Source organism: Citrus sinensis, chromosome 4 (assembly GCF_022201045.2).
Source record: "Citrus sinensis cultivar Valencia sweet orange chromosome 4, DVS_A1.0, whole genome shotgun sequence".
NCBI lineage: Eukaryota > Viridiplantae > Streptophyta > Magnoliopsida > Sapindales > Rutaceae > Citrus > Citrus sinensis.
The window spans coordinates 2421398-2440714 of NC_068559.1; the positions used below are offsets into that span (position 1 = coordinate 2421398).

The following is a 19317-nucleotide window of genomic DNA, read 5'->3' on the forward strand; positions in this document are numbered from 1 at the left end:
TGAGACTTAACAAAAACAATTGTCCATGCATGTTCAAAAAACTTTAAAAGACGTGTTTTATCTTGTTCCATTGAAATTAAAAACTTGCCCTTATTGGATTGATTATTTCGCTAATTTAATTTTAAATCTAAAAAAATCTCGTCGATTTATAACTTTTAGCCCAATTGTTGAATTTAAATCAAGCACAAATACCTAATCTAACGGAATCCATTAAACTCATTATTAACCCAAAAAAAAAAAAAAAAAAAACTAAAACCATATTTTAATTTTTCACCATTTGGGAATTTTGTTGCCTTTCTCCTAAAGGCTGAAGTCTTGGTTTCTAGCTAAAACTCAGATACGACAGATGAAATCATCGTTTATTTCTATACATTTTATTTTTTCTGGAGAATTTGATTTTTTTAGCTATGCCACTGTAAGTATGCACGTTACAAATAGTTTTTTTTAAAAAAAATTGTACTCATGGAACACCCAAAACTTTTCCCAAATGCACAGAACAATAATTCTCGAAGGAAATGGAAATTTATTGACTAAAAGAATGATTAAGTAACACATATATGCTTGCCCTGTTTATTTGGTTATTTATAGTAATGGAAAGATCACATTTTAAAGTTAACTCAGACATGAAAAGAAAATTTTACTCTATTCAGGAAAAAGACTAAAAATACATGCCAAATATGACTTTAATTGAATTGACAAAAATAAAAAATCTTGGTGCGACAACTTAAGTTACTAAACCCTAATTTGTCCTACATCAGAATCACCTGAAATATATTAGTATCATCAAGTACAACGTCAGAAAATTATGAGATCGACCTTTGGTTCAAGAAAACACCTGATATATATTTATTAAATCAACAGCATCAAGAAAAGCAATTAAGTTTCTTAAGAACTTGCTTTATAATATAATCTGATTGAGTTAATTACTTTAAGTTCCATAATGAACTAGTTTATTTTATGTGATAATGTGAATGAAAAGTAAATTGCGTATCAATCTGTCATTTGCATCTAAATCTATTAATAGTGACCCACATACATTTAAGATTAAAAATTACAAGTGCCAAATCAATTTAAAATCTAATGATGCGATCACATAATTAAAACTAGGAATTTGTTAACTATATATATATATATAAAGAATCAATGCTAATAATTTGACAACAACAAAGTACAATATGCTTAGATTAATGACAATATTTCAAACAGAAAGGGAATCAGATTTATCTCAAATGTCATTATTGTACTTCTTTATTTTCTATTTAATAACTAAAAGTATAAGAAGAAAATATTATCCCCAATTTGGTCATCATCTAGCAACATTTGAAAATTGAATATGGAAGTGTATATAAGCAGTGTTTGTGAAGTGTGAATCCATCATTCATGTCATGTTTATCAATTTATGGCAAAGGACTAGGCATTAATTATAGTGCAGTCTATTGCACAGTGGATTCAGTCATTCAATTTTCACAGCCACTCACAGTCACAGACTCACAGTGGTGCTATCTTGGAAGTGGAAGTGTTTTCATATTTTCATGTGGCCACTGGCCAGAGTCAACTAGTTGGAATGCCTATATCTATTTATTTTTGCTGATTATTTATTATGAAAGTGAAATTAGTAACTCCTGCTCATTTATTCATTTACTTTTATTATGAATTTGCTTCAACTCATTTTCATCTGGCTACAAATACAATACCCCCCCAAAGACAGAAAAGCAAAAGCTTGGGCTTGTGCTTCTGCTTCTGCTTCTTCTCTCTCTTCCATTGGATTTGTTAAGATCTCTTAGCTAGAGTCGCTTTCTTGTCTCTAACTCTCATGAAAGAAAATGACCCATCATCTTCTTTTGCAGCTACCTTCCCATATGAATTATGAAATCAAACTTCTTTATCTCCACCTTCCTTATTTTTTGCAACTTATTCTCTTTTCTTCTTTATTACAATTTCTTTTGTGTATTTATTTTCTACAAACATTACCTGAGCTTTCTCTTAAACTTTTCTCACACTTGGCCCTCTTTGTTTTGCTCAGTGAAGTGTGAGTTAATATAGTTAATAACATCACAGAAAGTTAGGGTTTCAAACTTCACGATCATTACTTGAGATTTAGGGTTTCAGTGTATGGAGAAAGCAAGGATGCCCAGTTAAGTTGAATCATGTTTACTTTCTTTAATTTGTTTTGTGTATCTTTCCAACTACTTTCTTGTATCATTGATAATTAATTAAATCTTAATATGCTCTTTAATTTTATTTTCATATTTAATTATGTTTTCTGGAGGGAACTTAGCATATCATGTTCTTAGATGTATGCTTGACATTCTTCCTCAGAACATAACTTTTTGTTTGGATTCCAAGAATGAGAGAACAAGGATTAAGATTTAGGTGTCTGATTTTATGTAAATTAAATGTTTTTTTTCCTTTCTGAGGATGTTTTGATTGCAAGTATTATCAATGTTTCTTCGTTTCAGAAGATCAAGCAGAAAGAAAATCCCTGAAGCAATATTTGCTATTAAATTGTTAGTTTGTTGAGTGATTGCCTCTTTTTTTTTTTTTTTTCCTATCATAATATTACATCACAGTTTGGGTCCCTACCTTGTTATTTTCATACTGGGTTAATTATCATGTCTTGTACATAGTAATTGCCAATTTCAAGGCACATATAGCTAACATGTATAGATTAAGCAGAAACTGTTTCTTGTGTATGATTGAAGCTGCAGTCAGATTAACTCATTAGCTTTAGCTTGATCTCTTGATAGTACCTTTCTAATCCTGACTCCAATTTGGGCATTTTCAGCTACATTGAAATCTCTCCTAGCTAGCCTTGATTTTGTTGGCACAAAATTAGCCCTTGATATTGAAAGTTTCTTTTGCACACGCACACACACACACACACACACATATTGTTAGGAATTAATTGTAATAAGCTAAGCTGATTAATTAAGCTAGTAGTTGGATGATATACATGTGTGTGTGTGTGTGTGTGTGATGAAGAAATGGTGTGAGGGAGCTTCCTTCAGCCCACTCATGGATGGGAAAAAGGGGACGAACTAGCTGCCGACTCATTCATTCAAGCACTCAGTAGACGTGCTTTTTTTGTCGCTACTGTGATTGTGTGAATGATGCGGGAGATAATTTCCCTCCTCTCTTTTTCTGTGCTTGGACTGAAGGGAGCTCCTTCGTTCTATTCCTTTCATTCATTAATTTAATTCTTACATATTTATATGCAATTAATTTCTCTACTTTATTGTGATAATTAGCATTGCTCTCAAAGTTATTCCTGTTTCATCTTTGCCTAGGAGATGCACTTTCAACTCTAACTAAGTGACGTCTTGGTCTAAAAGCCTAAACTGACTGGAAAAACCAAAATAAGGAGCATGTTCAGGTTACTTTCACTCATCAATCAATATTTGAGATGATGAATGGTTATTGGTTATTATTAAAGAATAAGGAGCATTGAGTCTAGCCTGGAATCGAGACTCAGAGACTCTCAGTGGAGCTAGGATGATTGATCCATTGAATGAAGGAAGGAGAGAAGAGTTTATCTTTTCCTTCGCCAAAAAGCCAGAAACCACAGTCGATTTTGCGGTGGGCTTCTCCACCAACCAATCAAATTAATAACCTTTGCTTTTGAGTTTTGTCCGCTACGCAAACACAAACTTTCCTTTTGGTGGTTGTGATGAGCTCGATCCCTCTGCCACACTAGCTACTTGCACGGTGCAATGCAATCAGATGAGGCAACTTTTACTGTTCATCCCAATTTTACATTTTAGTCCAAAGCTTACTGATCATGTTGTTGTATACTTGATTTGCAGCAGTTTCAAATACATTGCTTTGCTTTTGCTTTTGCTTTTATATATGTACAACATATAACTAGACAGTAATTTTTCTTGGGAGTAAAATAAACTAAAATCTAGGGTTTATGACTGGTGATTTGAAAAGTTGGTGAAAGCATATACTTTAATAACTAGTTATGTGAGTAACCAAGTACAGAAGAAAGCATAAAATAGACCCATTTTGGAATTAAAAACCTCTAAATAATTAAAACTCTTTAATCTTTTCATTATTCAAGTGACAAAGTACAGTCGGATCCACTTCGCTTTTGGTCTACTCGCCATATTTTATTCAATTTTCGAGTACTTTGCTCAACTTGAATACTGCTTCGGTACTTGTTGCCCAACTTTGTGTTTTGTGATTGGGGCGTGTGTGTTATACGTTGTGTTGTGTAATAATTTGCCAAATATGGATGAGCATACCGGTTTTAGAAATTAGTCTTTGAGTCAAGAAGCCCTTCCATCTCCATCTTCATCTTCATCTATAGCCCTATGCCCTAGCGTCTGTTTCTGCCAATTCTATATGTTTTTTCCCCCCCTTTTTTTCTTTATTTAATTGGGTTTCGACGTTTGGTTTGGTCCACCATAAAATCAGGAATCAAATCGTTCAGAATAATGAATTAAAATTGAAAAAAAGAAAAAGAAAAAGAAGAAGAAGAAGAGAGATTTGCATCAGCTGCCAAAACTATGCAAGTTGTGAGACATGATTGTCGGCAATATTTAATTCTTATTCTCGAGAAGAACCAAACATGAAACTATTAAAAAACAAACAATGATGTTTGATCTAACGCTTGTTATTTGTGTGTGTGGGTAATGTAATTGTCTACGACTCACTTTATTTACGTATAATTTCATTGAAAATGGGGTCACCAAAAAATGGATGATATCATCATGAGAACTATTGCTATTTCATGCGAGGGGGAAAGTTGTGCTTGCTTCTCTCTTTGATCACAAGTGTGTGCTCGCTTCCTTGTTCGCTATTACGAAAATTTTTCTTTTTTTAAATTTTAACTCGGGAGTAAATAATAAACAGTAACGTACATTTAGATTAGTTCATCCGTTTCTGATCATAAACAGTTGGATAACTATTGGAATCTATGATAAATCCAAAGAAATAATAATGCATGATTTGATTTTCTCATATGCTATTATTATTAAAAGATGGACGGTAAAAAGAGAGTCATAATCACAAATATCTTTAAATATACATTCCATTCTCGGGCACATAATAAATTTGAGCTCTAAGAGAGGTAAACCTTATTATCATTAGGGAAATTATCATTTATATACTCTTAGTTTATTCCGTTATTAAAAATACTACAACACTTTGAGGGTGTATCAATCGTCCACCCTTAGTTGACAAAATGTATCAGCCGACCATCAAATCGTTAGTTGCCGTTTGAAAGTTAACGAAATTACAGTGAATTGACGATTTTACCCTTAAAAATTATCACTTGTATACCCTTAAATTCTTTTTTTTATCACTTGTATACCCTTAAATTATCACTTGTATCATATGAAAAGACCAAATTATCCTTTTGACGTCATCATACTTAAACGGCAATTAACAATTTAGTGGTCAGCTGATACATTTTGTCAACTTAGAATAGACGATTGATACACCCTCAAAATGTTGTAGTATTTTTGATAATGGAATAAACTAAGAGTATATAAATAATAATTTCGCTTATTATTATTATTATTATTGAGGGAGTACATCTTAATTCTTTTAAATTACCTCTGGTATCATAATAGAGCCTACAAAGTTAAAAGAGTTGCAAATTTTCTAAATACATTGTACCCAACATGCATGGTACGTACGTGACGACAAAGAGCAATTATATTTGGCGACATAATTTTCTCTGTATCCAAGAAGCATCATTGTGGTCATACAAAATTAAAGTTTCTATCTCTGTTTTGGCCAAATATCATTTTCCTGTCAGGTGAACAAAAAAAATCAACAAAATCTGATAAGCGAATTGTGCCAAATTCTGGGGGCACGGTACCCTTCGATTCCCATCGCCAGAGTCCAAGAGAAAACCCAACAAAATTGTAAAAGCATAAAATGAACGGTCTTCAAATTTTTGTTTGGGTCCAGCCCAGTTCTACTTCTACTTCTACTCGTACGTATTAGCGTTGTTAGTGTATGTGACAATCATTAACCCACTCGATGCAGCTTAAGTTTTGAGCGGCAGACACGAGTCGTACGTCACAAGAAAATGAAAGATCGCCACGTGTACCAATTGATTTGTTGGGGAGGGAACAGAATAAATCCACGAATAATTCAAAAAAAGAAAAAAAAAAAATTTGGGCTGTTTTGTTTCCTTTACGTCTCTCTCTCTCTCTCTCTCTCTCTCTCTTTCAGATCTCTCACAAAGCGAAAGAGAAAATTTGATCTGATGATCATTAATTTGATTTCTCATATCACAGCATCAAGGTTAGTGTCTCTATTCGATTTCTGCTTTCTGTACTCTTCGATTAAATCACTTTATTTGTTTGGAATTATATAATATAGTAAGGAATCAGGAGGCCCGACTGATATTTTCACGATCGCAAATTTCCCGTTTCTGATCATTGATCACTGGCTGCTGCCTGCTGGTGATTAGATGCATTAACTCTACATGCTATGAGAGATACAGAAGTTTGCAGAATCTGTGGGAATTAGCGTATTTGTATGACATTTCATAATATTGTGTGAATACAGGGGGTGCCACTGAAATTATTCACAATCGAGAAGATTTTCATATTTGATTGCTGCTGCTGCTGCTGCTGCTGCTGACCCTTTCTTCGTCCCACATGACTTCAACTGTTTCGACATCTCGAGAAATTCTTCCACCGGGCCCCTTTGGATCCCCCAATGCTGGGGCTTCGGCTTCGGCTTTGGCTTCATTTGGCCACCCGCAAACGGGGTTCAGTGATGTTGACGAAATTGAGTTGATCTCTGTGTCTTGGAACCAGGACTATGGTTGTTTTGCCGCTGGAACTAGTTGTGGGTTTCGAATTTATAATTGTGAGCCGTTTAAGGAAACTTTTAGACGTGATTTGAAAAGTGGTGGGTTTAGGATTGTTGAGATGTTGTTTCGTTGTAATATATTGGCACTCGTTGGTGCTGGGGATAATTCTCAGTATCCTCCTACTAAAGTTATTATTTGGGATGATCATCAGAGCAGGTGCATTGGTGAGTTTGCGTTTAGGTCTGATGTTCGCTCTGTGAAATTGAGTAGGGAACGAATTGTGGTTGTTCTTGAGCATAAGATATATGTTTATAGTTTTGTTGATCTCAAGTTGCTTCATCAGATTGAGACTCTCGCGAATCTGAGGGGGCTTTGTTGTCTTTCTCATAATTCGAGTACTTCTGTGTTGGCTTGCCCGGGTCTCCAACGTGGACAGGTTCGCATTGAGCACTTTGGGCTCAATATGATAAAGCTAATAAATGCTCATGATTCTCATATTGCGTGCTTTACCCTCACATTGGATGGCCTGCTTCTTGCTACTGCTAGTACCAGGGGCACTTTGATAAGAATTTTCAACACGGTGGATGGTACTCGCTTGCAAGAGGTAGCTTAACGGATCATCAATTATTGCTAATATTGCTATCATTTAAAGCGCATGCTGTTTTATCTCATACAACATTTTCAAAATTACTCATTTTACAAATACGAATACCCATTGGTTAAATGATAAAGCATATTAATAAGCTTAGCGTAGGTCTCTATTGATATTCAGTTAGATTTATTTTGCCAGGGGTAACTTCTTTGACAATGTACTATAAATATAGTATGAAAAGTAACAATTAAGTTCCATTGTCCATGATATCTAAATTGTTTGTGGAGTTTTTGTAACGTTTTGAACCCATAAATCATCTACAAACGTACATTGAATGTAATTGCTTCCATGTAGGTTCGAAGAGGTGTTGACAGAGCAGAGATTTACAGTATTGCTCTGTCTCCAAACGTCCAATGGTTGGCTGTGGCAAGTGACAAAGGCACTGTTCATATATTCAGTCTCAGGGTTAGAGTGGTTGGCGAGGACTCCTCATCCTCTCTTTCTACTCCTTCTCAGAGTACAGAACTTCTTAACCATTCTTCTTCTTTTGACACTCTTATTTCTCCAAGCACTGGGGCCAACCCTGGTTCATCATTGTCTTTTATGAGAGGTAAGAAAGATTTGTTCATTATAGAAACATTGTGGTAGCAGTAATCAGCATAGATAATTATCGTTAAGGTCTGAAGTTGGATAGAGTTCATTAGCTGTTGAGATTGTTGAATAACTAAATTCTAGTGTTTGTTTCCTGAACTTTTCATTCTTCTGATATCTTCTGCCAGGAGTTCTACCAAAATATTTTAGCTCAGAGTGGTCATTTGCTCAGTTCCACGTACCAGAAGTCACCCATTTCATTGCAGCATTTGGTTCTCAGAATACTGTCGTCATTGTTAGCATGGATGGAAGGTATGCGATTCTCCTCTATTCTTTGAACAGCTTCTGCTGCTTAGTTGCTGTGATGTGCACAAAGTTTTGAATGTTTCGGCATCCATCTCATACATCCTTTTCTCCATTTTCAGCTTCTATAGGTGCAGCTTTGATCCAGTACATGGAGGAGAGATGTTGCAGCAAGAATATGTCCGCTTTCTGAAAACAGTCAGCAGGCCCCGGTAGGGCAATTCTGCCATTTGCACCTAATATACATTCTTGCCCTCAGTAAATATGAAACCCAGAATTTGTTGTTAGTGTAAATATACTGATTTCTTGCAAAACAATTTGTTGCTTGTTAATGTATATGACTTGAAATTGACATGTAGCAGAATGTTCATGGCAATAAAGTGCTTATGTTAGTGGACACTGTTGCATGTCACCTCACTCTAGTTCGAGCAATGAATAACGTCTGTGATTATGAATGTCTGTGCTCCATGTTGTATTTTTGTAAGTCCAACGTTCCCTACTGATATTAATCTGTTCGTACTTTGTAGACGATCCTGCAATTAGTTGCTGAATTTTCCCCATGGTATACAAACTGGAAGGTCTGTTGATTTGATTTTAATTTGCAACCTTACACGAGGCACAAGTCTTTTGACAGAGCATTTGAAAGTGCATAAGTAGTAACTAGTCAGCATCTGCTCGGAAGTATGTGAAATTGTGAAGCGCAAGTAGAAAGGATGTAATCCAAAGCTTTATAGACAATGTAATGTAAAATATCGATAAATTAATACTTAATAAATTAATAATTTTGATTAAATAATAATCTTTATTAGTTTCCAACTTGAATAAATTAATAATTTTGATTAAATAATAATCTTTATTAGTTTCCAACTTGAAGTCAATGCGATAAATTAATAATTTAATAAATTCATGTTGAGAGAAGTTAAAATGATCAGCTTAATATATTATTTCTAAAAAGTCTCATTTGACCAGTTGTTGTATAATTGTGATCCAATCATGCAATCCCACAAAAAAATTATCAAGTGATAGATTCAATCAATTAAGATCAAATCAAAATCATATCATACAACTTGACAAAATCATTAAATTTTCTAATTATGCTACCTCTGTACTTCATAATTTTTCTTTTATGAACATAATCTTTATTAAATTAATAAATTTTTCATTGTCCCAAGACTATTAATTTACCAAGATCTTACTGTGTAAATAAGTTAAGAAGTGCTTCAAAAAAATTAGACAGGCCACACGAGAAGGTTTTACGGTACGTATTTCGCATTCATTGTTATCCAAATTTTGACAACCTTAATTGCCAGGGACTTGCATTCTCATGCTTCACAACAAAGTCATAGATTTTCTCTCATATAAGAGCAACTAAATGTGCCATGTATTAATTAAGGCTAATTTTGATGATCAAGAGCCGCAGAAACATTCTCCATTGCATACCAGCCCAGTAATGATGATCAACTTAAAGCCTAGGCCTGATACTTTTCATGTCATCAAAAGCAATCATCACCTTTCCAATTACTTTCCTATCTTCAATGGCAGAGAAGGCAAGGTTGGCCTGTAAAGGAAAATTGATCAAGCAAGTCAGATCTCGCATTATATGCAATTGAAAAATCCCCAATTTATAGGCGGAAAAATAAGATGATTAATTCCCCCCCCCACAAAAAAAAAAGGTGCAACATTCTATTTGTCAAAAGCAACCTTCCATACCAACCAACAAAACTCAGTCAGAAATAGATCAAAATATAGAGTAGGAGATCAAAGGTGACCACCTTCCTTGCAAGATCAAAGAAAGGAAAGAATAACTACAGATGTACTCTCAGTGAGTTGCCAGGTTGTGTTGTCCAAAAGGACCAAAGCCCCACTTCGACCCTCGTGACCTGGTCTAAGTGGGAAGTGGTCCCAAGACTTCTCACAAATCTACAAATCTTACCAGCCAAGTTACCTTGTACCCACAATTTGATACTTTACAAAGTTTACAATGTTCGGTTAAAAAAAAATAAAATTTAAAAGAGCATTAGAGAGCTTCTCACCTCTGATGGACTGTAAGTATGAGAAATATGGATGGTAATCAAGCCCTTTGCAGCCCATAAGAGTAACTCCCTAAGAGAATCTTCAAGCACATGAGGTCGATGTATTTTATAGCTACCCCAGTAAAGTCCGTGTACTGTCCAGTTCTGTACAAGGGCATACATTTGAAGAACACGTAATTTGTTAGAGAGAAGCAGTAATTTGTAGGCTGCATAAACACTAAATTAGTATCATTATTCAGACAAAAGATGTCAGAAACAACAGTTTCTCATGTCAAAAAGAATTATTCATGTCATTATTACAAAAAATTAGCCCATCATATGGCTTCTCGGGTGTAAATTAGGCTAACTAAACAATCTCTTAATCCTTTTTTTTTCCTTTTCTTGGAGGAATGTAAATGAAGAAGCTTTTAAGTAATTTGTCAGCCAGTGATAGTGTAAAAATTAGACAGAAAAAAGACTATAGGAATTTCAAAAGAGTGAGTAGGAATCAAGTACCTTAACAAGAGCAATATTAGCAGGGATTACTGGAATCTCCCCACTTGCAAAGCCAATGACTAAGATTTGAGCACCCCAGTTCAAAAGCTTCAAGGATTCTTTAGTAAGCTTGCCTCCAACAGGATCATACAGAACATCAACCCCTTTGAGTTTCCTTGCCTTGAGGAACTCTTTGACACTCGGAATGACACTCTCATTGCTCAAGTCAACTACATGATCGACGCCCAATGACTTCAAAAATTTTATCTTTTCAGCACCCCTGATATATAATATTCAACACAAAGCTTATGTATAGGTATAAAACAATACCTAAGGAAATCAATCGACCAATAGAAAACTAAATATTTACAGCAAAAACAGGTATAAAAGGAATTGTTGAATAGGGAACAAAGTACCTAGCAACGGCAATGATAGTGGCTCCGCAAACCTTGCCAATTTGAACAGCGGCAACACCAACACCTCCAGCAGCACCAAGAACAAGCAAGACCTAGTACCCATCCATCATTAACAATTATAAAGGGTTTGTTTGTAACTGCTGTGCCTCTACTTAATATCGCAGCTAATATTTACCAATCACCCACTCGCTTATACCCAACAACAAGAGATTTAAACATATCCCCGGTAACTTATATTTATAGGCAAGCAATTCTTACCTACCACAACATTCAATTTGGCTTCAATTTGCCAAATTGACAAATTTGGCAATTGGTGCCAACTTTGTCATGCAATTGTAGTCAAAGTCTACATGCTAGCTCAACAATTGCATGCTTGAATTTGGATAGTGATTCTCCATCGACCAAGGATGAAGAAGAGAGGTTCTGACCCAAGAACCTTCACAGCATGCAAAATTCAAGCATGCAATTGTTGAGCTAGCATGTAGGCTTTGACTACAATTGCATGACAAAGTTGGCACCGATTGCCAAATTTGTCAATTTGGCAAATTGAATGTTGTGGTATTTCTTATTCATAGGAATAATGTTACCTGACCGGAGGACAATTGGGCCCGATGAACAAGAGCAACATGTGAGGTTCCAAATGCAACAGGAAGTGCAGCAGCAGCCAACAAATCACATCCCTTTGGCACTGGAAACCTTTGATAAAGCAAAACATATCAAATGAAATTGAATTAAAAAATCATCCCAATTCCAACTTAGATTATTAAACAACAAAAATAGTAAAAAGTACGAACAATTCTGACTGATCAGCGACGATGAATTGGGCAAAGGAGCCAAGGGCAGCAAATCCACAAACAGTGTCACCCACTTTGAAATTTGAGACATTGGGGCCCACCGCATCAACAGTGCCCGAATAATCGGAGCCGGGGACGAAGGGCAATGGTGGTTTCTCTTGATATTTCCCCAATATCTGCAAGTAATTAGCGTAGTTCAAGCTGGTGGCTTTCACTCTGACTCTAACTGCAGTTGAAGAATTCAATTGTGGAATTGGCTCAGTTTTACTCAACAGAATCGGCGATTTTTCATCGTGAATTGAGACCGTTGGATCGCCCAGTTTCCTGCACACCAGTGCCTCCATCTTCGTTCGAGTCAAGCACTTCAAAGTTTCCAATTTATTATGAAAATGTAAGGCGTTATCATCAAAAAAGCTCACATTGGTTCGAGTAATTTTTTATTAGTTCGTGTGTTTGTCAATTCAGTCGATCAATTTAATAGATGCCGTGTCGTTTCAATTTGTCACCCTTTATATTTTCCGAGGACCAATTTGAGAAAGGTGATAAATTTATAAACTAATTCATTATTTTCTAACACTGTAGGGATACGGCTGCCGAAACGACATCGTTGTCTTTAAGTTAACAGTTGTGTTCTTGTCAGTTGGGTTCTGACGTGCTGTGATTCTCCTCTTCTTGAACTCTCCTGTCTTTCGGGGTGCTCGAGTGTGTGGCTTGAATTATGAAGTTGAATATCTAAAGTTGTATTTTCTATAAGAATGCTAAAATGGGTGTTGCTGTAAATTCAGATTTTTTCAAGTTCACATATGAATTTAGGCGCCACAATCTCAAACAATTGGACAAGAACAAGCCAAGAGTCAGTTGCATTGCTAGTAGCAGCATATCCAAGAAGATCAAGAGGACCACCACCATCACCACCCATGCTGCTGCTTCTTCCTCTCCAGCCCCCGGTGCCCACTACCCCGGTTTATTTTCTTGTCCCTTTATTAATTTTTTTTTTATATTATCCATTTAGTTATTGCTTATCCTCTGCACACACAACACTTGCGAAATTGAGGACCTTGCTTCGTTTAAATAATTGTTAAAGATTTTTTATTTGCCGGTGCTCACATGCATTTTTATCATGCATTTAATAATTCTCATGTATTTAGTTGATGGAGCCCTTTAATAAATTGAAGATAAAGCTAAAAGATCAAGAAAAATTCTAAATCCAAGACCAGTTTTTTTCTTTTTCTTTTTTGGTATGGTCTTTTAAAGTGTTCGAGTTGCTGTTATATTAACATTCCTGCTTCAAACAATAGATTTATGACAAAAACTTTGCCTGGCAAAATGGATAGCAGTAATTGGTATAATGGTACTTGACTCGGATCAACTTACTGTTAATTCTTTTTTCCTCTTTTGTAGTATTCGCTTTCTGTTGGGTGCTTTGGACATTGAGGGAAAGGAAATATATATATATATATTTTTTTTGTAAAAATTGTGCGCTAGTGAGTTTTTAGACTTATTGTGTTCTTCCTTGCCCTTTTCCAATGGCTACTTACAATACTGCATTGTTTGATTTGAGTTTTCAGAGCAACTGTTGGATGTGAAAACAAAGCAGAAAAGGAAAAGGATAGCTGGGATTGATCAAGATGAATTGGTGGATCCTAAACTTTTGGCTGATCCAGACAGTTGTTTCTGCGAGTTCAATGGGGTGCACTTACACTACAAGGTATACGATGCAGAATCACAATCGCATAACTCATTACAAAGCCAGACTGCCTCTCAGCTTCCTCCAGCAACTAAGAAAATTGGTTTTCCAATGATTTTGTTTCACGGATTTGGAGCCTCAGTTTTCTCATGGAATCGAGCTATGAAGCCTTTGGCAAAGACCACCAGCTCCAAAGTTCTTGCCTTTGATAGGCCAGCCTTTGGGTTGACATCAAGGGTTTTTCCTTTTCAGCAGCCAACACCTGATACTGAGAATAAAAAGCCTTTGAATCCATACTCTATGGCATTTTCTGTGCTGGCTACCTTGTACTTCATTCATATTTTGGCAGCTGAGAAGGCAATTCTTGTAGGGTATGTTCCTTACAGCTTTATTCTGTTGATTGCTCTCTTCATTTTAAATGTCTAGCTTGCATTGGGGTGTCAATTTCGGCACAGTTACCAACATGCTAGGCAGAAGTTTCTTTTTCCCTTTTCATTCAAATTGGATCATAATATGTGCAATTTGTCCATCTATAAATAGTTTTTAGGCATTTCGGTTCTTGCACAAAAACCATGATCTATCTGAACTTAGTAAAACAATGGCTTGCCAGGCATTCTGCTGGTGCCCTTGTAGCAGTTAATTCATATTTTGAAGCTCCTGAAAGAGTCGCTGCCCTGATCCTCATTGCCCCTGCTATATTGGCCCCACGTCTCATACAAAAGGTTGATGAAGGAAATCCCCTGGGAAGAAATGAGCAGACTGAAAGAGACACATCAAATTTAGTTAATCTGTTGAAGCCATTTCTCAAAGTTTACACGATTTTGTCAATGTTTTTAAAATACATCACCCAGGCTATGATGCAAGTAGCAAAGGGGATGGCAGATATGCTCCACTCTTTATATAAGAAAGTATTGTCAGCAACTCTGCGCTCTGCTGTTGGTGTAACACTGGTACATAATTTCTTTCTAGATGATTTTCATGGTACACTAGGTTTAAGTTTTTCACAGACCTTATTATATACTTACCAATGACTTGCCTACATGATTCTCAGGTAAGAATATTGATTGATAAATTTGGCCTAGCTGCTGTTAGGCGTGCATGGTATAATTCTAAAGAAGTTGCTGAACATGTCATAGAGGGTTATACAAAGGTAATATTGCTTTATTATTCTTGTTTCTTCTCAGTTTTCTGTAAGGCAGAGTAAAGAACTTTAATCAATGGGATAATTTAAGTGGCATAATCAGTGCGTGTCTACAGAGCACTGACATGGAATTTGTATTTTATGCAGCCATTGAGGGTCAAGGGTTGGGACAGGGCTCTTGTGGAATTCACAGCAGCACTGCTAATAGATAATGAATCCAAGATGAATCCACCTCTGGCAAAAAGACTTCATGAAATCTCATGTCCTGGTAATGACACCAAGCTATATCTTAGTTGAGCACTTGAGCATCTAATCTAGACTGTATTAAGCCAATGTAAAGCATGCATGTTTCCTTGCATCCTATCAAAGATTGATCTCTTAGAATTTACTCTTCTTTATCCTATCATTAAGCCTAATCAATATAAATTCTTGGTAATATTTGTTGTTCTCATGACGAAACCCAGTTCTGATTGTCACGGGCGACACTGATCGAATTGTCCCCTCCTGGAATGCGGAGAGACTTTCAAGAGCCATACCTGGATCTACCTTTGAAGTAATTAAGAATTGTGGCCACGTGCCCCAAGAAGAAAAAGTGGAGGAGTTTGTTTCAATTGTTGCAAGGTTTTTGCAAAGAGCTTTTGGGTATTCAGAATCAGAGGGGAAGAGCATGCAAGCAGTAAGTTAGAATCTGTACGCCTTATAAATTTGTGTTTATGCTGTTTAGAGAGCGGATTGGCGAGTTAATTAAACGGTAATCACCAAATTGTAAACCCATATTAAGTCCGCAGCTTTGCAAAAAATTCCACGGAAATGTAAGTGATTGTTGTGACATCGCTTGAATACACAACAGATGTAACATAGTATTGATGTCGATATTTCTGTCGTACAGCGGTTCATACGTTTTGCTATTTGATAGGAAACGCAAATTATTAGAGAACTTGGTAGTTGATCTTTTCACGCTGGTGTTGTAATATCTTTCCCTCAATATCTGCTATTGCAGCCATATAAGCCTTGAACAAATGAACGAACTGACTTGTGTATAATTGTTTCACCAAAGTAATCGGATCATTATAAAACTGAATTTGCTGCTTTCTTATGTAATAAAACCATAATTACAGAAGAGAATAACATCAGAGAGGAGGATCAGTTGATATGGTAAGACTAGCATCATGTAAGCCTGCAGGAACATCAAATCCTGACATGAAGTCATCCCCAAAGATTACAGCACCTGCTGCTAGTGCTCCGGCACCTACTCCCATGCCAAAGCCTGGTCTCATCCCTCTTGCAGGGGGTCCAGATGACGGCATATTAACATGAGTCTCGGACAAATTACCCGTTCTGGGCATAAAAGTTGGTATGTAACCTACATTGATAGGTGGGGGTGGCGGCGGAGGTGTTCGTGGTGGCTGATAGCTAGGTCCAGCAGCTGGAGCATAGCTTGGTCCTCCGTGGGATAGGTTTGAGTAGTTTGTAGAGTATGGTATTGAATTGTTATATGGATAATTTGACTGTAATTGGTTATCTGGTCGGAGTGAGGCTAGTGGCTGCTGTGTTGGGTAGTTTTGTCCTGGTGCACCTTCAGTGGGCAACATAAAGTTGTTGCTGTGGTCCGCGAGCATGATTCCTCCCTCGTTACCTAAAAAATTGCCAGTTAAATGTAACGTTCATATACTTAAAAGCTTCATTCATATGCCAAAAATGTATCATAAAAAATTACAGGGAGGAGTTACTTGACAGACTCGTCAGATACCTGGGTATGAACTCGGCTCTTCCCTTTCTTCTGAGATACATACGGAAACGTCAATAAATCCTCGAGGTTTGTTAGAATTTTTTCTACGCAGCTGGTAGCTCCCAACTTCTTCAATTCCTGATCTTGAACCCTCAGAATTTTTACTATACTTGGCCAAAAATTCTTTCAAGGCAATAGTTGCGGTTCCCAGGAGCCTTTCCCTAAGAAAAATAGGCTCTCTGCTATAGACTTCAACGTGCAGCGCCGCGTCTTGAAAGTTTGAGTCATCAACTACAGCAGCAAACTTAGTTCTCCATACAGGATTTTCCTTCCCAGAAGCATCAATCTTAGTACAGTACTTGTTGTTAGGATCAATCCACCCGACAGCAAACCATTGGAGCTTCCAAAGAGAGGAAGATCGCCGGAGTCCCCGGGCAGAAATGAGACAAACTTCAACCCAGATTTTCCCCATACAAGGCAAGTGAAGAAAATGAGAGATAGTGAGAGAATTTTGTCTCCTGTAGGTTCTTCTTTTGATAAAGTTGATTGGAAAAATAGGATAAGGAAACTGTTGTGCATTGTTTAGAAGGCTACTTTACTTTGGTGATGAGAAACTTCTTATACCTGAGCATGTCATGTGGGGCAACATTGTGATAACTTTTCTCCTACAAAGTGCATCACAGATGGCAGGAATCCGCGTAAGATGTGGCACAATGGTTAAAATTAAGTAAAAAAAGTCTGTATTATCCGAGTGGAAAAGTGTGAGTGTGCCATCAATGCTGCTTTTTCTAAACAAAAATATGCTTAATGTCAAAGATTAAACTTTCTGGAGCTCAATATTGAAACGATAAGATTTTACTGCATTGTGAAGTCTAAATTTGGATACCACTACCATACATTATATACAAGCCACAAGCCACATGGCCACCGCCCTTTCTGTACAGCACCCTTTTCTTGGTTTTTGCTTTTACTTTGATAATCTGTTATCTTTTAAGCAACCAGAGTAAGAAAATATGGAATCAGATTCACTCTATGTCTGTTAGGTACACAAAAAAGTCTTTTATCTTTGATTCTAAACCTTCAGCTGAAAGTGCGGCGTAAATCAACTTTTTGAACAGATAAGCTTCAAAGATGAAGAGGTCCTCTTAATGGGGGAACTAACAAAAGCTTTCTACCCGCACGTTTAACCATTTGACTGCCTCCAAAACCAGTTGATGCCGTTTTTGCATACATCATGGTAGTGGATCCTAAAATGTCATTTCCAAATCCACATGCTTCAAAGAAGAGCCTGACGAAAGACCATATAGATCATGATCAGCAGTTATTTGTCTTTCCATGTAATTGCATTGAGTAATCCAGACATGAAGCAATCTACAGCCTCAACAATTTGACAGAGTAAAAGGATACTAGGGTAAATTTCAAGTAGATGCTTGCATATTCAAAAAAGATTTAATAATAACATAGAAAACACATCTAGACAGAAACATTAAGATTTCAAGATTCAAGAAAGATAAGTTATAAATACCTCTCCTCCTCTGAGCAAAGGGCTGCTATGTCATAAATCTCTCTACTTGTGAGCATTCTGGGAGGAGAAATGGGTAAATTACTAAGATACCATAAACGGACAAGCAAGGTGTATGAATAGAATCTCCTAGTAATCAATAGGCTTAAAGAATTGAAGAAACATTTTGTATTACTGTGTGTCCTGGAAAACATATGCCATGAGAAAACACATGAAAAGGCAGAGTTCAAAATAGCATCAATTAGAGTAAGGGCATCAATGCTCAATGTCCACAAGCTTGTTAATTCAAAATTTCCAAAATAATAATTTTAAAAGAATCATTTTTCAGACAAAAAGAAAGAAAGAAAGAAATTTATTATATTGAAAATTAACAAACCTTAAGATTCTTTGAACTATCATCCGGCCAATTCCCATTTGCCGTAATGAAGGGATAACCTGATAGTCAAATTACAAATTATTATGAATTTAAGAAAAATGATAGCGACAAATACTGAAACTGCGAAAGCTTACCATGATATCATGAATAGAAGCAGTTAATCCCACATCGGAAACAGCCCGCCCAAAACCCACAAGCTGGCCATTGGATGGAGTGACCGGCACCACTCTCTGCGCCAAATTTCCCAACAAAGGTACCATCAACCGCTTTGAAGATTCATCATCGGATAAGGCCAAGCTGGAAAAGACAGAGACAACGACAAAACTGTGAGACAAAGCAAGGCATAGCTTATCAATGTCAACAGCTTCTTCAATTGTCCTGTCTCTTGAGTCCAAAATGGGAAACCTGTTGCAAGAATGATTGCAGCTTATGAAGAGTCGACTCAGTTCTTGAGGATTAATATCAGATGGGTTTGTTGATATGTAAATGGGTATCATTGAAGGCTTAAAATTGAGCTCGCATTTGCCTTTTCCTCTTCCTCTTACCCATCTCAATTCCATGTATGCGGACGGATAAACACTTGCAGCAGCAGTAGCGGCAAGAAATCCCATTTCTGATACTTAAATTTCTATCTCTTCTTCAACTGATGTGGCTTCTTGTACTACATCTCGAGTCTATGATAATGGCTAATTTCTTACTTTCCAAAAAAACCAAGTAATTTAACGTGCTTGATAAACACCCACTTTCACTAACATCTTTGAAATACCCACTATTATCTGATGGCTTAAAAGTCCCGGCAGCTAGATCTCAAACATATCCCTGGATTTGATATAGAATATCATATATATACACACAATATAGGATAAGGATTAAGATAGAATTAT

At 36.4% G+C, this 19317-nt stretch overlaps 5 protein-coding genes and 1 long non-coding RNA gene across 11 annotated transcripts; 3 read left to right on the forward strand and 3 right to left on the reverse strand.

Annotated features, from left to right (window-relative positions):
- Nucleotides 1-1399: 1399 nt before the first annotated feature.
- On the forward strand, nucleotides 1400-3921 carry LOC112498872 (uncharacterized). Its single transcript, XR_003066299.2, has 2 exons — nucleotides 1400-2134; nucleotides 3288-3921. It is a non-coding gene; the product is annotated as an uncharacterized LOC112498872 (long non-coding RNA).
- Nucleotides 3922-6097: 2176 nt separating this feature from the next.
- On the forward strand, nucleotides 6098-9060 carry LOC102624915 (autophagy-related protein 18c). 2 transcript variants are annotated; one of them, XM_006486058.3, is made up of 6 exons: nucleotides 6098-6258; nucleotides 6526-7379; nucleotides 7722-7977; nucleotides 8147-8270; nucleotides 8384-8473; nucleotides 8789-9060. In XM_006486058.3, exons 2-6 carry the CDS (start codon nucleotides 6618-6620, stop codon nucleotides 8802-8804), a joined length of 1248 nt encoding a protein of 415 aa, XP_006486121.1. In that variant the 5' UTR covers nucleotides 6098-6258; nucleotides 6526-6617; the 3' UTR covers nucleotides 8805-9060. The 2 variants fall into 2 exon arrangements, with proteins under 2 accessions (XP_006486121.1, XP_024956445.1); XM_025100677.2 differs by having other exon boundaries at nucleotides 6129-6258; nucleotides 6348-7379.
- Nucleotides 9061-9512: 452 nt separating this feature from the next.
- On the reverse strand, nucleotides 9513-12450 carry LOC102624635 (uncharacterized). The gene is made up of 6 exons (XM_006486057.4): nucleotides 11979-12450; nucleotides 11772-11880; nucleotides 11185-11276; nucleotides 10790-11048; nucleotides 10295-10438; nucleotides 9513-9819 (listed from the first exon to the last, which is right to left on the reverse strand). The coding sequence occupies exons 1-6, from the start codon at nucleotides 12320-12322 to the stop codon at nucleotides 9724-9726; spliced, it is 1044 nt and encodes a 347-aa protein (XP_006486120.1). The 5' UTR covers nucleotides 12323-12450; the 3' UTR covers nucleotides 9513-9723.
- A 148-nt stretch (nucleotides 12451-12598) lies between these two features.
- On the forward strand, nucleotides 12599-15681 carry LOC102624347 (uncharacterized). Its single transcript, XM_006486056.4, has 6 exons — nucleotides 12599-12940; nucleotides 13547-14036; nucleotides 14276-14615; nucleotides 14717-14815; nucleotides 14954-15074; nucleotides 15271-15681. Exons 1-6 carry the CDS (start codon nucleotides 12742-12744, stop codon nucleotides 15489-15491), a joined length of 1470 nt encoding a protein of 489 aa, XP_006486119.1. The 5' UTR covers nucleotides 12599-12741; the 3' UTR covers nucleotides 15492-15681.
- Nucleotides 15682-15871: 190 nt separating this feature from the next.
- Nucleotides 15872-17007, reverse strand: LOC127898567 (uncharacterized). The gene is made up of 2 exons (XM_052439501.1): nucleotides 16557-17007; nucleotides 15872-16442 (listed from the first exon to the last, which is right to left on the reverse strand). The coding sequence occupies exons 1-2, from the start codon at nucleotides 17005-17007 to the stop codon at nucleotides 15937-15939; spliced, it is 957 nt and encodes a 318-aa protein (XP_052295461.1). The 3' UTR covers nucleotides 15872-15936.
- A 47-nt stretch (nucleotides 17008-17054) lies between these two features.
- Nucleotides 17055-19258, reverse strand: LOC102622891 (uncharacterized N-acetyltransferase ycf52). 5 transcript variants are annotated; one of them, XM_025101218.2, is made up of 4 exons: nucleotides 18568-19216; nucleotides 18434-18492; nucleotides 18061-18117; nucleotides 17055-17200 (listed from the first exon to the last, which is right to left on the reverse strand). In XM_025101218.2, the coding sequence occupies exons 1-4, from the start codon at nucleotides 19042-19044 to the stop codon at nucleotides 17131-17133; spliced, it is 663 nt and encodes a 220-aa protein (XP_024956986.1). In that variant the 5' UTR covers nucleotides 19045-19216; the 3' UTR covers nucleotides 17055-17130. The 5 variants fall into 5 exon arrangements, with proteins under 5 accessions (XP_024956986.1, XP_006486113.1, XP_015388159.1 ...); XM_006486050.4 differs by lacking the exon at nucleotides 17055-17200 and adding an exon at nucleotides 17340-17823 and having other exon boundaries at nucleotides 18568-19258; XM_015532673.3 differs by lacking the exon at nucleotides 17055-17200 and adding an exon at nucleotides 17340-17906.
- Between the last annotated feature and the right edge of the window lie 59 nt (nucleotides 19259-19317).

What these genes read in the sequence shown, in the direction of transcription:
- LOC102624915 (XM_006486058.3), top strand. Translation starts at nt 6,618, where the DNA reads ATGACTTCAACTGTTTCGACATCTCGAGAAATTCTTCCACCGGGCCCC. An exon ending in ATGGTACTCGCTTGCAAGAG is followed by an intron (nt 7,380 to 7,721) that starts GTAGCTTAACGG and finishes GCTTCCATGTAG; the next exon opens with GTTCGAAGAGGTGTTGACAG. An exon ending in ATTGTTAGCATGGATGGAAG is followed by an intron (nt 8,271 to 8,383) that starts GTATGCGATTCT and finishes CTCCATTTTCAG; the next exon opens with CTTCTATAGGTGCAGCTTTG.
- LOC102624635 (XM_006486057.4), bottom strand. Translation starts at nt 12,322, where the DNA reads ATGGAGGCACTGGTGTGCAGGAAACTGGGCGATCCAACGGTCTCAATT. An exon ending in GTCGCTGATCAGTCAGAATT is followed by an intron (nt 11,881 to 11,978) that starts GTTCGTACTTTT and finishes GCTTTATCAAAG; the next exon opens with GTTTCCAGTGCCAAAGGGAT. An exon ending in CTAATATTGCTCTTGTTAAG is followed by an intron (nt 10,439 to 10,789) that starts GTACTTGATTCC and finishes GCCCTTGTACAG; the next exon opens with AACTGGACAGTACACGGACT.
- LOC102624347 (XM_006486056.4), top strand. Translation starts at nt 12,742, where the DNA reads ATGGGTGTTGCTGTAAATTCAGATTTTTTCAAGTTCACATATGAATTT. An exon ending in CCCCGGTGCCCACTACCCCG is followed by an intron (nt 12,941 to 13,546) that starts GTTTATTTTCTT and finishes TTGAGTTTTCAG; the next exon opens with AGCAACTGTTGGATGTGAAA. An exon ending in GAGAAGGCAATTCTTGTAGG is followed by an intron (nt 14,037 to 14,275) that starts GTATGTTCCTTA and finishes ATGGCTTGCCAG; the next exon opens with GCATTCTGCTGGTGCCCTTG.
- LOC127898567 (XM_052439501.1), bottom strand. Translation starts at nt 17,007, where the DNA reads ATGGGGAAAATCTGGGTTGAAGTTTGTCTCATTTCTGCCCGGGGACTC. An exon ending in AGAGCCGAGTTCATACCCAG is followed by an intron (nt 16,443 to 16,556) that starts GTATCTGACGAG and finishes GCAATTTTTTAG; the next exon opens with GTAACGAGGGAGGAATCATG.
- LOC102622891 (XM_006486050.4), bottom strand. Translation starts at nt 19,044, where the DNA reads ATGGGATTTCTTGCCGCTACTGCTGCTGCAAGTGTTTATCCGTCCGCA. An exon ending in CTTCTATTCATGATATCATG is followed by an intron (nt 18,493 to 18,567) that starts GTAAGCTTTCGC and finishes TTTGACTATCAG; the next exon opens with GTTATCCCTTCATTACGGCA. An exon ending in ATAGTTCAAAGAATCTTAAG is followed by an intron (nt 18,118 to 18,433) that starts GTTTGTTAATTT and finishes TTCTCCTCCCAG; the next exon opens with AATGCTCACAAGTAGAGAGA.